At 44.2% G+C, this 14,437-nt stretch overlaps 1 protein-coding gene across 1 annotated transcript; it reads left to right on the top strand.

Moving 5' to 3' along the window:
- The first annotated feature begins 354 nt into the window (after positions 1-354).
- Positions 355-11,661, top strand: coq8b (coenzyme Q8B). The gene is made up of 16 exons (XM_061045635.1): positions 355-462; positions 1,022-1,200; positions 1,363-1,495; positions 2,387-2,589; positions 3,165-3,231; positions 3,406-3,480; positions 4,611-4,730; positions 5,473-5,558; positions 6,453-6,593; positions 6,681-6,762; positions 7,546-7,639; positions 8,243-8,384; positions 8,728-8,835; positions 9,505-9,570; positions 9,793-9,879; positions 10,800-11,661. Coding segments are annotated over exons 1-16 (1,890 nt in total). The 5' UTR covers positions 355-461; the 3' UTR covers positions 11,106-11,661.
- The last annotated feature ends 2,776 nt before the right edge of the window (positions 11,662-14,437 follow it).

Raw genomic sequence — 14,437 nt, 5'->3', positions numbered from 1 at the left:
AATACAGAAAGTGGGGATTTACTCTGGTAAATTTACATTTATGACCGTAAAACGTTGCTTAGAAATATAAAGAGATTTATAATAAAATATTAATTTGTATGCTTTACTTCCGCTTTCTTGTTTGGTAACTGTTGCTAACAGCTGCACGTGCACGAACGGATTCACCACAACGTCACCCCGCTAATTTTTCATTTGACGTTATGCCGTTCTAAGCCCGCCTTCAGAGGACTGTGGTTGGACAATCAGCCCCACTAGACACGCCTCCATCTGATGTTCTGTACTGCCATTGGCATAATGATTACATGTCATATTGGTCCCGCCTACATATCAAAGGTCGGACTGTGGTTGGTGTCTGTTAAATTTCAACTTCCGGGATTTGACTCGTTGCAAAACAGAGAAGATAGAGTGGTGTGGAGGAGGACATCCACCGAGAAAAACCTGGATAACGTAGTTAAATAAAAAGTGAGTCTCTTTATTGTCATACTGTGTGTTTTAATAGTTTATTGTCTTCAGGTGGAATAATTAACCCTCGTGAAAATGTGTTTGAATGTTTCGCCAGCTTGTGATTTCTGCTGGCCTTACACAACTTGTTTAACACCAACAATAAACAGGGATATCTAACTTTTATTAAAGGTGGCTGAGAGTGTGTCGTGATGTTGTCGTATAACGTTTGTGTAAATGTGTTGTTATTTATATTTAATGCAGTTATTCTCTACACTGTTAAGCCACACGTGTTCATAAGACATTAGCATGTAACCTGACACAGCCAAGGTTAAACTACCTGACATGATGAGTACATTCAACATGTTTGCCCTATAATCCCGTATTCTGCTTCTCGTAAAGAAATATCAACTCGGATGTATTATGCATGTTCAAATATGTTCTCACTTAGGATACATTTGTTGGTGGGCGTGCCCTGTAAATCATTTTCTTTTACTGTCACCCTCAACATTTACACAATGCAGCCTGACCCTCTCCTCTCTCTCTCTCTCTCTCTCTCTCTCTCTCTCTTGGTGTGCAGTGATGCTTTCAGAAGTCCTGCAGGTGCTGCGTGGGGCAGGTAAAGTGGGGTCCGCCATGGTCAACACTCAGGGAGAACAGCTTCGGTTAATGACCTGCAACTCCACCATGGGAGCAGGGGTCAAAGCTGTGCAGGATGTGGTGGAAGGTCTGGTTGGCACCTTCATGGGCGGAAACGCGGTATGAACTTTCACCTGTGACACCCACATTATCTGCACTTAATTAATAACAATGTAAAGATTAAATAACGATTAAGGTACCAACTACATGCAGCCCAAGTTATATTTACACGAGTACATTTTTGGTTATAATTACTACTCCAATTCTGCTGCGTCTCTATAGCAACAGTCAGTGAAGGAGGATGTGTTCCCGGACGCTGAAGGTTGGGAGAACGTGGACCCTGATGAGGCGGCCAAATGGGCCATGGGCTCAGAGTTCCCGACTGATGCCGGAGCTGCAGCCGAGACGCCAACAGGTACTGTAGACGCCAGTAAAGTCTGGGTGGAAAAAGAGTCTGGCACATGTGTTTTAATGTCATTGGCCCCGTCGAATGTAACAGGATTGTATTGAATTTTACAATCAAAAAAGCCACTTGCGGTCATTTCCAACTCATGGTGGGTAAAAAGGTCGGCCGTGGAATAACTTTTTACACTTTATTAGTTATCATCATAAAGAAGAAGCATCAAGAGGAGCAACGCCTGTTTGTGATAATGACATCAGCTGTCAGGCGGCTTTAACAGCTGTTTGTGTTTGCACACATGAGCGCTTTATTAATTCTAATAAAATACTCACGATAACGGTGTATAGTCTCTGTATGTTACCTGGTAACAGACACCCGTACATGAACAACCTGCAGTCTGTTTTTTCTGTGCATGGCGTTCTGCTTAAACCACACAGACCATTTCCACGGCTCAAGTGCGTTGTGTCTGTTTAGCGTCTGTTTTAAGGTCCGTCTTTTCTCCGCTATTAGACTTGGGTGATGTTGAGAAGTGTCATTAAAGTTTGATCCTCTGCAGCGTCCAATCACAGAGTGATATCCACTCATCGGTAAAAATGTTTTCTTTAACTCTGCTCTCATGTATCCTCGCTCATCGCTCCGATCAACCTACCTCTCTCCTCTCTTCTCCGAGCAGCTTTAGTGGCTTTTGCGTGCTCCTTAAAATGGGGGCAGGAACTGCTTCCGGTTCAACAGAGGAGTGAGGAGACAGCATTTAAGAGACTTGAGATGCAGCTACACTCTCTGTTTTTTGTCTTATATGGTTTTTCTTGAGGGTCAACAGGCCAGACACAGGGCCTACGGTATATAAAACGACTTTAAAGCAGTAGATCGGGTCTCTATAACGTTGCCCTTACACTCCCATATCAGGTCCTCCTCCCCCAGGCGCAGGCTCTGCAGGGACAGGATGGCCAGGACAGAGCGCTCGCTTCCTCCACACATCGCCCGCTCTCCACAGGTTTTACTACCAGAGGCGGTCTGTCCACGACACGGTGGTGGCCAGACTCACACCAGAGGACATCAAGAAAGCCAGGGAGGCGAAGCAGTCGCTGGTCAAACCTGCCAGACAGAAGGTGGGTTTAAAAACTAACTCGTCTCTATGAACAAGATTTAGGCCCCGTGTCCACCTAAGATTTTTTCCTCAGTGCCAGCGTCTTTTTTTTCAGTTGTAGAGTAGAGAGCGGTCGCAGCAGAAAGCGGCCTCCTGGACAAAATGCGCAGCGCCCAGCGTCTTTTTTTATACTCGCTCTGCCGTTTTTGTGCGGCCGCTCTGAGTGCTCAAGTTGAAGATCTCTCAACTTTTCAGAAAGGCGCTGTTGACGTCACAGACGCTCTTTTCTAAATGTATGATATTCCCCGTATTTTAGCCTCCTACAGATCGTGTCTTGTACTCACATCCTCTTTGCTTCATATCTGATCGGGTGAAAAACGATCTAAAATATAAAACATTCAGTAAAAAGTAACAGAGCAGTGTCGGTCATACAGCGGCCGTTGTCAACAGACTGTTGTCATGGAGACAGGCTGGACGTGCAGCGCTTTCCTTCTCAGCGCACAAACGCTTCCAAAACCGCTTCCAAACGCCTAATCATCAATGTTATAGATAATTGATGTGTTCATTATTTTATAACCACAATACATCTTCCCTCAGCTGAGCGACCGTGCCAGAGAGAGGAAGGTGCCCGCCACAAGAATCAGCAGGCTGGTTAATTTCGGTGGTAAGAACATTACGCTCATTTAAAATATAAAGCTTGCTTTTTTGCTGGTATCATAGAAATATAAACATTCAAACAACCCAAGTTAGTCATCGATGGACAGATCTATGACCTAGGAAAGGTGTGTTAAGTGGCCCTTAATGTAAAATCTCTTGTCTCTCTGTCTCGCCGCTGCAGGGCTGGCTGTAGGACTCGGGATTGGTGCCATTGCAGAGGTGGCAAAACAGTCGCTTGGAGGAAAAAAGAAAGGAGGTAAAGATGTCCTCTTCTTGTTTCTCTTGTCCTCTGATGCTCCTTCCATGCTTATAAAAAAAAAAACTTCTTTTTTTTTTTACACATGCAGCACACTGATGGGCATCTGGGGTCCATACTACTACTATGATCATATTTTACAAACTCAGAGCGACCTGTGGTATTAAGCAAATATGAAGAAGTTTAAAAACAGAATCCAAAATCAAAAAACAACTGCAGCGACAAATTCAGGCAAAACTGAGACACAGACAGTGAATTAAGGCTTATAAATGATTGAACAATAGATTTGAATATAATAACTAATGTTTCTCTCCTTAAGTTCATTATTCATCATATGTCTGAATGTTCAAGACGTTTTAGTTCAGCTGCAGCTCAAGGTCACCAGTTAAGAGGAGCACACATTAAACAGTGAAACCTCTCGCTCATGCGCTGATCCACAAATTTGTTAACAGTATTCTGTGTTTTTGGGAGCAGTGTCAAACATTTGACAGGAATTTGACCTCATCGCTGCTGCAAGGCAACCCACGATTTGTTTTTTTTTGGTAGGTTAGGTTTTTGCGGTGTCCCACAATGCAAAGTGCAACTGGAACTCATAGCATTTGTTTACCTACACATTGGGAAATGGAAGCGATGATGTAATGGTGTACGGACAGCCCTGCGTTGGGGCTTGATTTGGCACGCTTTAAAATATTGCACTGTGAGCACAAAATGGCTCAAAGGAAATATGCAAAAATGTTTCACTTTCCCGTCTGAATCCAAACAAAGCGATCAAGCCACAGGTGGAAAACACACTCAGTGTCCTCCATGTTTCTCTCCCCTCTCTTGATCAGCGCACAGACCTCCACCATCATGAGAACCGATTGGTCAGTGAGCCGTGTTCCTCACAGCACGATCTCTTAATGATCTGCTCTGTGAACTATGCAGTATTCCCCCCCAGGTCAGCCCCAGAGAAGTTTCTTCTCAACATGTCGCCACCTGCCAAGCTCTGGACCAGAACATACAAACAGCCTTTAGAATATGTTCAGTGAAGAGTGGTTAATGTAGGACACAGGTTTTTAAAAAGGGAACCAGATAACTCCTCAAGCAGATTCATCTCGTTTATGCTTTTGTACATGTTTTCTGTTTTGTAGACGTGAATGCGCTGTTGGACTCTCCGCTCCTGTCAGAGGCCAACGCTGAGAGAATAGTCAACACACTGTGCAAGGTCCGTGGGGCCGCTCTCAAGATTGGACAGATGCTCAGCATTCAAGGTACTCGCTGTTCTGGACCGGCATAATCCATTTCATTTGATCCATTTTTATTTTACAACATGTATTACGACCTTTTTTTAAATCCAGTTGACTTTCAAGTGTCATATTTCCACATCACAGAAATGATAGATGCCTACAATGTGGCAGTAGCATCACTTTGAATCATACTTTATAATCCCGTATCCACCAAGCGGTCCCGTTGATTTCAGTACGGTTCAGTTGGCGTTTCCACCTTCAAAAGTTGTGAATGGTACCAAAAAAAAACAATCCGTATCGTCATACTTTTTTACTTTTAGCCAGACACACTGGAGTCTGTTGATTGGTTGAAATAATCGTCACTTCTGACACTTGCTGTGATAAAGAACAAACACTAAACGCGTCATGCTTAAAAATCCCGTGGATTTCAAGAGAGTAATTTCAAGGCTGTTTTTTTTGTGATCTGCGACTACTGGCGGCGTGTAGCTCAGCCCCGTGGACGACCTCGAAGGTGCAGAAATCTGCATGGATGTCCTCCATTGTTGCCCTTTGTTTAGCTGACACAGCTATCACTTTCCGGCTTACAGTAACAGCTAACTGTGGAAACACGAGCAAGATGAGGGGTTAGGGTACCAAACTGTTCTGAACCAAACCGGACCGCTTGGTGGAAACGGGTCTGATGCTGATGTTCTCATGGTCACTGAGGAGTTCCAGGTACTGCACCTTTTTTTTCCCTTCTTACAGCCTTTCATGATTTTTCCTCCAGACAACTCTTTCATCAACCCCCAGCTGCAGAGGATCTTTGAGAGGGTCCGGCAGAGCGCAGACTTCATGCCTACCTGGCAGATGAATGTAAGCATGACCTCCTCCCCCGTCTGCGTCCGACACTTCTGTGGTGCGTTCCATTTCCCTCAGATCTCGAAGCTGGGAATGACATCACACCCGAGTTAACCGTACATGTCCACAGATAGAACATGTACGATGCTATCGGTGTGATTGATTTAATAACACAAAAACTTGATGTTGCAGGTAGCCGCCATGTTGGATTTTAACTCGGTGTGTTTGCTTCCACTGGCTCTGCTGCACTGCGTCTCTGCATAAAAAAGAACAAGCAGGACAGGAAGTCAGACACCATAACAACATTAAAACATCCGGTTTATTTTCAGAATAAAACACTCAGAAAAATGACGGTTTGTGTGTTTCTAAGGTTTATTTAGAGTTTAATACCACATATATCGTATTATCTTGTGCTGTCGCGAGTGAATCCGTCAAATTACTGCAGGAATTCCTTTGTCTCGGCGCTCCAGCTGACACACTTCATTTTTTTAAAGATTTGTTTTTAGGCTTTTTGTCCCTTTAATGGAGAGATAGGACAGTGGATAGTCAGAAATCAGGGAGAGAGAGAGAGTGGGGAATGACATGCGGTAAAGGAGCCACAGGCTGGACTCGATCCTGGGCCACCCGCTTGGAAGACTACAGCCTCCATACATGGGGCGAACGCACTAACCACTGCGCCACCAGCGCCCCAAGCTCACACACTTATGATGGAAGTTCAGACCGGTAACTCCGGGAGTTTCCGACTTCCGAGATCAAATGGAACGCACCATGTGTCATCTTATAGACTGTGAGGGTTTCTGATTAGAGGAGCATTAGAAACATGTAGAGACCCCGGTCTCTCTTTTTAAGTCTGTCTGTTCATTGGTGCCTTAGAGAGTGAAAGTGTTCTCCACTTTTCTGAATGTGTAGAAAGTTCTGGAGGAGGAACTGGGAGCAGGCTGGCGTGAGAAGCTTTCATCCTATGAGGACAAACCGTTCGCTGCGGCTTCCATTGGCCAGGTGCATCATGGGGTATTAAAAGACGGGCGAGAAATCGCCATGAAGATCCAGGTAATAAAACACGCTCTATTTCCATCTCTCCTAATAACGTCTGTCTGTCTCCGCCTGCATTGATTTTCCTTCCTGTGACTCCCTCAGTACCCTGGAGTTGCAGAGAGCATCAGCAGCGACATAAATAACCTGATGTCAGTTCTGAAAATGAGCGTGGTCCTTCCAGAAGGTAACGACTGCGTCAATACATCTTTCTGCTTCCTGCCTTCACTGATAAACTGTTTATACACATGCCTTAATGATTGAATGCAGCTACTTCTGTCAGGTGAAGGCACTTACACATAAAAGGCTCTGGCAGCTGCCACGTCGTATTGTTGCAACTTTAAAAGTTGATGAATGAGTTCTTCGTCTTAAATGAGAGAGCTGTTGGAAAGAGTCAATTCGCGTCAGAATCATTTCTTCAGATTATGAATCGATTCAAAACGTCCAATAATTGATTTTTCAAAACATACCTTCTTACGTCCTATAAGTACAATTTTCAGTAGTAGCCATGTTGCGCACGGCAATGCCAATAATGTCATTTTCTCTGGTTCATCGCCTCACCCGTCTTTTGTAGCTTTGTCCGTTTTAAATAAAAAAATATATACATATATTACAGAAAAACACATTATTTGATACGTGTTCATCGTGCCCCTAAATGTCTTTTTGTGCTCTCTCGGGGCACAGGTGCTCCCTGGGAAAACAGTAAGCGCCTCGTCCCTCTGAATGCCCCTCTTGAGTACACATGCTTCTCCTTTCTGTCCTCTCATTAAAGCATTTTCACAACTTCCGTTTAGACCAGAAGGTGGTGCTGTACTCACAGCTCATCGTCAGTAAGTGACAAACAGAAGAGGAGTTACATGTTACTGGTTTCCCTGTTATGCTGAATCTCCAACACTAATGTTCTAACCAAACATCTCACTGTTGTATTTCACTTAGTTCACATTACTGTATTGTTTATTTTTCACCACAGGTCTGTTTGCCGACAGCAGCTTGGATGTTCTTCAGAGGGAGCTTGCATGGGAGTGTGACTACAAGAGGGAAGCGGAGAGTGCCAAGAAGTTCAGGTAGGTTTGTGTTGTGTATTGGACCCTAAAGCCTACCTGTGGGGTAGTGTAGTCAGGGGGTTTATGGTGACCTAGGAGGCAGTGTTGAGGGTCCCAATCGGTGGACTATAATTTAATAATAATAATAATAATAATAATTGAATAAGTGCAACCAGGAAAGATGAAAAAAGAAAAAGTGAGCTGAAAACTATCAACATAAACAAACTCAAGACAGCTTAAATCCTGTTTTCTGTTCCTGACCTTTCCCTTCTCATAGATCAAAGAAAACTATTTTTTATAGAGGCAAGTATCTGGCTCTAACCATCCCCCCTTCAGGGTTGGAGACAAAAATCATCATAAAATAGAGAAAATAATACAGACACAGAACCAATTCTGTAAATAATCAAATTTCCTGCAGTACTCGAATGCATCACAACACACAACACAGCGTCGATAGAACAGCTGAAGAGATTTGAAATGTTGGGAGGAGAGAGTGGGGGATGACATGCAGCAAAGGGCCCACAGTAGCACATCTAAGCGGGGCGCACAATCCAACCTCTGAGCAAAACCGGCACCCGAATGTGTTTTTAACTTTCTGTTCCAACATCCTCGTCTGTCCTCCAGGTCCCTGCTGGAGGGAGAGGAGTTTTTCCAAGTCCCTGAGGTGATCGATGAGCTGTCGGGCCGCAGGGTGCTGGCGATGGAGCTGGTACAGGGAGTCCCACTGGACCGTTGTGTAGACCTAGACCAAGAGACCAGGAACCAGGTATGGTTGAGTTTTTTTTTTTTTCACTCTTTATGCTCCTGGTTCCCATTTGTGGAGGTATTTCCTCAATATTGTTGCAATGGGAAGGATGCACTGGGAATGCTGACTGAAGGGGGCAGGAGGCCGCCTCAGCTCCAGCTTTTAGTCTGGTTTTAGGTTGACTGAAAATTACCTCGACAAAGCATTCCAAATGTTGCGCCCATCCAATGTTCAGAAACCGATAGGTGACGTCACTGAGTCTTCGTCCAGGATTTACACAGTCTATGGTGCGTGCTCAATATGCTAGAGTACAAGTAAAAACAACATGATTAACAAAAAACCTCTGCTCTCTTCTTGCCTGCAGATCTGTTTCAGCATCCTCCAGCTGTGTCTCAGGGAGTTGTTCGAGTTCAGGTTCATGCAGACGGATCCAAACTGGTCTAACTTCTTCTACAACTCGGACACCAACAAGGTGAGAGGAGACTGGTGGTCAAGTTGTGAATGCATTGTCTCACATAGGAAGAGATTCCTTGTTAAAAAGGACATATTATACCCTTTTTCCACCTTTTCAAACAGTCCCCTGTGGTCTAAATGAAACATCTGTGCTGTGCTTTGGTCAAAATATAAAATGAATCAAGCACCAGAGGAGGTTTGTGACCCTGTGTAAAGCAGCTCTCTCAGAACGCTCCGTTTTGGTGTGTGTGTCTCTTTAAATGCAATGAGCCCCTCCTCAACCTGCGGGTGTGCCAACGGGTGCCGACACGAGTTCAGCTTCAAGCTTCCATGGCAACTCGTCAGCGTGCCCCCTGGGAAAAACATGGCAGCCGGAGACAACACAGGAGGGGAGGGTATTTTTTTTTTTTACTAGAATCCCACTGTGACATCACAAGGTGAGCAAATTAGAAACGGAGCATTTTTCTCTGTGTTGTAAGACTTATGCAGACCACAAACAAAGGACTGGATGGGTTTATTTCACATTTTGTGGGTCAGTAGACACTCAGGTTACCTAAATAAATGTTCAAAAACACTGTACAAGTGGATTTTTCATAATATGTCCCCTTTAAATAAATATGTTTATGTTTCTACAAGAGCATAAACCTTATATTGTGCAAGAGGCCTAACAGTTGTATCTTGTCTTTAGGTTGTTCTGTTGGACTTCGGTGCATGCAGAAGCTACCCAGAGTCCTTCACAGATGACTACATACAGGTACGATGAGTCTGACAGCAGCCAGTGAACCTCAGAACAGGATTTCTACAAGATATATCTGTGAATAATGAAGCACCAGTGAAAACAGTCACACACCATCACAAGTGTGTGTACCCGTTCTGCTACCTGCAGCTGCTGCAGTCTGGCAGTGCTTAAAGCGGAGCTCTTTGAATAAACATGATCGTAACATCCGTGTCATCACTTTGTGTGCTGTGTGTTCAGGTGGTGCACGCAGCGTCTGTGGGCGATCGAGCTACTGTCCTCTCCAAATCCAAGGACCTGAAATTTCTGACAGGCTTCGAGGCCAAGGTGAGGTATTTTAGTCTCTGCCGCTGTGCTCATTTATTTTTGATACACTTTATCCTCCTCTGTCTCTAATGTCTTCTTCAGATGAATGTGTCTCCTCCTACTTTACCGACACTATCTGAACTTGATTCAAGATTTTTTTACGTCTCCTCTTAAGACTATTTTATGTATCTTGTTGAGCAGGGGTCTCCAACATTTCTTCATCTGAGAGCTACTTTGAAAAAAATGAAAGTGGCCAAGAGCTACTTGCATCAAATCGCTTGCATTTATTTACATAGCACACATCAGCTGAATTAAGCTACTGTATGTATGCTTATCAATAATCATAAATTCACATCAAGGTCCAAAAAGAAAACATGAATATTTTACACTTCTTTTTGTGCCGCATAGTAAGCTATGTTGCTGAAAAATCACATCAATGTCCAAGAAAACATGACTACTTTACACTTGTTTTTATGGGCCAAATATATGAATAGTGGGAAGAGCTGCATTTACTGTCATCAGATTTTCTTAAATTTTTTTAACAGTCGGTCAACCGATAGGCGATCTACTGAAAACCTGCCCGCGAGCTACTGGTAGTTCCCGAGCTGCCTGTTGGAGACCCCTGTTGTAGAGAATAAAGTGATTTTATATTCTTGAATGAATTTCTGAGATATTTGGTGGACACATGACGTTGCAGGGAAAGGAATGACTGACATGTTTATGATAAAGACTGTGACGTATGTAGAGGTGACCATGCTCAGGAGAGTGCGCCCTTAATTCTGCCTGCTTTTCCTTTTAGGACATAACCCTCCAGTAAACATTTCCTCAAACATCTTCAGAGATTAAAAGCTCATATTGCAGCTTGTTGTCAGTTTGTGTGACATTGTTTGCTCTCCTTCACACAGAGAGCCATTGTAACAGTTCTTCATTCTCTCCACCAGGCCTTCGCAGATGCTCATGTAGAGGCTGTGATGATCCTCGGTGAAGCCTTCACGTCCTCAGAGCCCTTCGACTTCGGCACCCAAAGCACCACCCAACGGATCCAGAGCCTCGTGCCGGTCATGCTGCGCCACCGTCTCACCCCACCACCAGAGGAGACGTACTCCCTCCACCGCAAGATGGCCGGCTCCTTCCTCATCTGCTCCAAACTGAACGCTCGCATATCGTGCAAGGACATGTTCCTGGACGTGTACAACGCCTACAACCAGAGGAGGCAGGCGGAGCAGGTGGCAAAGGCTGCTGCATAGACGCTCGGAGACCAGGTCACTGCAACGATACTCCTCAGAGTGGACTGCTAAGAGAAGGGAGCAGAAACATGGAGGCCTTGATCTACAAGTGGAAAAACTGGATCAGGCTCGACTAAGACCATGGACCATGCTTGACTCTATACCTGTCTCCCTTCTGTGCTGCAGTTAACTCACATCATGAACCCTCTACAAAACACACACACACACTCCCCCAATAACGTCTTTACCTACTTGTAAACACAAGTACTCAACAACTACCACGTGGCATTTGATTATTTTGTAAATAATGGTGACACGTGTGCCATAACAGAGACATTGCTGAAGCTGAAATGCTTCTATCATGTAAACAAATCTGTAAAATCACTGAAGAGAGGATTATTTAATAGATTTTGAGTGTTGTTGGGTGTGTGATTATGTTTTCCTGACGGTTATGCCTTTCATCACAGCGAACGGTATACAACCTGGAACCTTTGTATGGTGATTCTCTAAAGACTACATGTACTGTAAACTGCTGCTGTGCTCTTCAATTACACTCTATATTAAGGTCACACATTAACTTCTTGCTCATTAGCATGCATGTTATTAGCATACTGCCTCCTAATTACCAGTAGTTAATTAGGAGGCTCTTAAAGGAGCAAAATCTAACTATGTAAAATGGGTACTGCAGACTAATTTCAAAACATTGTAGAGAGCTGTCTCCCCCCGCCCCCTCCTCTCTAGAGTGGATGCTCACACAGGTTGCCATGTGGTGGACTCTGAAGCTTCAGTGTTTATCCAGCTCTGCATCAGTCTGTAAACCTTTCTGTGTTCTAACCTCTCTCCATTTTTCAAAAGCATCTCCAATATTGATCCTAGTTTGAGCACGTTTCTGCTCGTGGAGCTTATTAGAAACATGCAGAGGCTTTTTAGGTCGGGTACAATCACTTCTATCTGAACCACTTCTCTTGCCCGCTTCCATCGCTGCAACACCTGTTGGTTTGACCTGATAACTGCTCTCATATCTGACAAACCGAGGGGCGTCCAAAACAGCCGTGTGGAGGTGTCGTAAAACCGCCTACCTTCTCTGGTCCAAACAAATCCAGAGCATTCAGGACCAGAATCTAAAGTTAGAAGGAGGACATACTGGCTGCTGCATTGTTGTCAGAGAAGCCAGCACTTCAACATAGCATGTTTCCTTAATGTCTGATCATATAGTAAGATCACTTTATAATTTCACTCACTACACATCCCACTGATTGGACCTTCAAAGCATTTCTTTATGCCTTACTCTGCAAACGTTTTCATACTGTAAATAATAATTGGAAGGCGATTAAGAGAGAAGTCGTAAGTTGCCCTTTGCATTTATAGAATGTAGCTTATAAATAATATGGCAGAATAAGAGAGGAATATGATCTTTAAACGAGCCAATGTGCTATTCATGTGAATTCAAATGAGCAGCTGGTTAATGGTGAGCATGTGCACCTTTAATACAAAGAGTTACCCTGACATCTACGCACAGCACAGTCATCCAGATTCCCAATTGAGTGGCTGTTTGCTGCCTTAAGGACACATAAGAAGATGCACAATAAGATGCATAATAAGTCATGCGTTGCCTGTCTGATGCTGCCAAGTGCTTCTGTCTTTCAGGATGACTCTGTGTGCAACTTTTGAGTTGGCAAAAATGAAGCTTTCTTCTAAATGGGATGACTTGCAGACACATTGGCGCTCGCTCTATAACGTGGATTCCACAACAACAAGAAATGTGAAAATTGTGTTTTATTTCAGGGCATTTGTTTGTGTGTGTGACAGATGTGTGGCGTGCTTTGCTTTTGTTTCCATGAAATAAAACATGGGAGATTAGTCTCTGTTTCTCATAGAGCTTTTACTGGCAGGTGTCAAGAAGAGGCTGTGAGCCAATAAGGACTTCTTTCACTCCGTATTGATATTTCCATTTCAGTCCCAGACCTCTTTGGGAAGACGTCATTGACTGGAGGCCATGTTCGACCTCATTGTCCGCCCACACTGTTCTTGTATTGACCGTTGGACATCACGTTGCAATGCTTTTAGCTCTGCAAATTGTTCGAGCTGAGCTAATGGTTGGCATTGATGTGTCTTTTCTCAAGAAACTATTTTGGTTTGAAGGCGGCGCTGTCTTGTTTTTGTCCACAATCAAACCATCACAGCACTACAGAGCTGAGTGCAGGCGGCCTACAAAGTGCTGATCACACCACAGGAGGAGAGAGATGCACACTCTTACTGTGTCTCCATTAGCACTTGCTGTTAGTGTCTCTGTGCTCAGCGTTGTTATCGTGCAGCTGCTGGTTGGCTCTGCTGCACTACATCAAAATCACAGTTTACTTATCCCTCCTTTTTTTGTACTTGGCCTCAGTTAATAAGCGCAGCACATGTGGAGGGAAGAAAAAAGCACATTCTTCTCTTGAAGTTTCACGCAATGGAAAGTTTGGAGTGTTTTCTCTGCGTGTAAGAAGCAGCTGGATTCAGTTCTTGTGCTCGTCTTTGCCCCAAGTTTCACATTCTTTTCATCTGGACGAATGCTGCACTGCCTGGGGAGGGGCTGTTTCTCCCAGGTCCGCTTTATTTACAAAGATTAATCTCCGTGGATGTTTCCACTAAAACAAGATTGAGAATAATTTACGTGGTTAAATAAAAAATGATGTTATTTTAGAGTAACGGTCCACCGGGGGTCACAGAAAACATGAGGGCATAGTGGGGCAGACTCTCTGCCCGCCATGCTTTCACTGTTTACTTTATATAAGCAGAACTGGCTTCATTTTAGTGGAACTTCACTGTTAGTTTTTATGACCATGAGGATTTAATCGTGATGCTTTCTGGTTATCTTATTGTATTAGGGTTTTTATTTAATCTCCTGACTTTTACTATGAAACAGGCTGTGGACTCTGGAGAAGCTCTTTAATTTGTCGCACATTTCATCAACCAGGGAGTAGCAGGGGATCGAACCCTCGACCTTCTGTTTGAGAGACGACGACTCTCTACCACTGAGCCACAGCCGCCCAAAGAGATGTCAGATACGCACTGCAGGGAGCGCACCAGAGCTGTTGGGGGTCCGGTGCCTTGCTCAAGGGCACCTTGGTGGTACTCTGGAAGTGACATGGCACCTCTCCAGCTACCTGACTACCTTCCATATGTTGGTCCACACAGCCAGGGACTTGACCCGGTGACCCTACGGTTCCCAACCCAAGCCCTGTACAGCATGATCTTCTGCTGGATACAGGATGCTGGTGGGTAACTTTGTTGCATGGAGTGGGAAGAACCACCTGGTGTTAAATGTAACAAAGACCAAGGAAATGGTGGTGGACTTTAGGAGGGACAGG

The sequence above is a fragment of the Labrus mixtus genome, chromosome 9 (genome assembly GCF_963584025.1).
Source record: "Labrus mixtus chromosome 9, fLabMix1.1, whole genome shotgun sequence".
Classification (NCBI taxonomy): Eukaryota; Metazoa; Chordata; class Actinopteri; order Labriformes; family Labridae; genus Labrus; species Labrus mixtus.
Note: the sequence above shows the minus strand (reverse complement) of the source record. Positions and strands in the feature narration are given on the sequence as shown.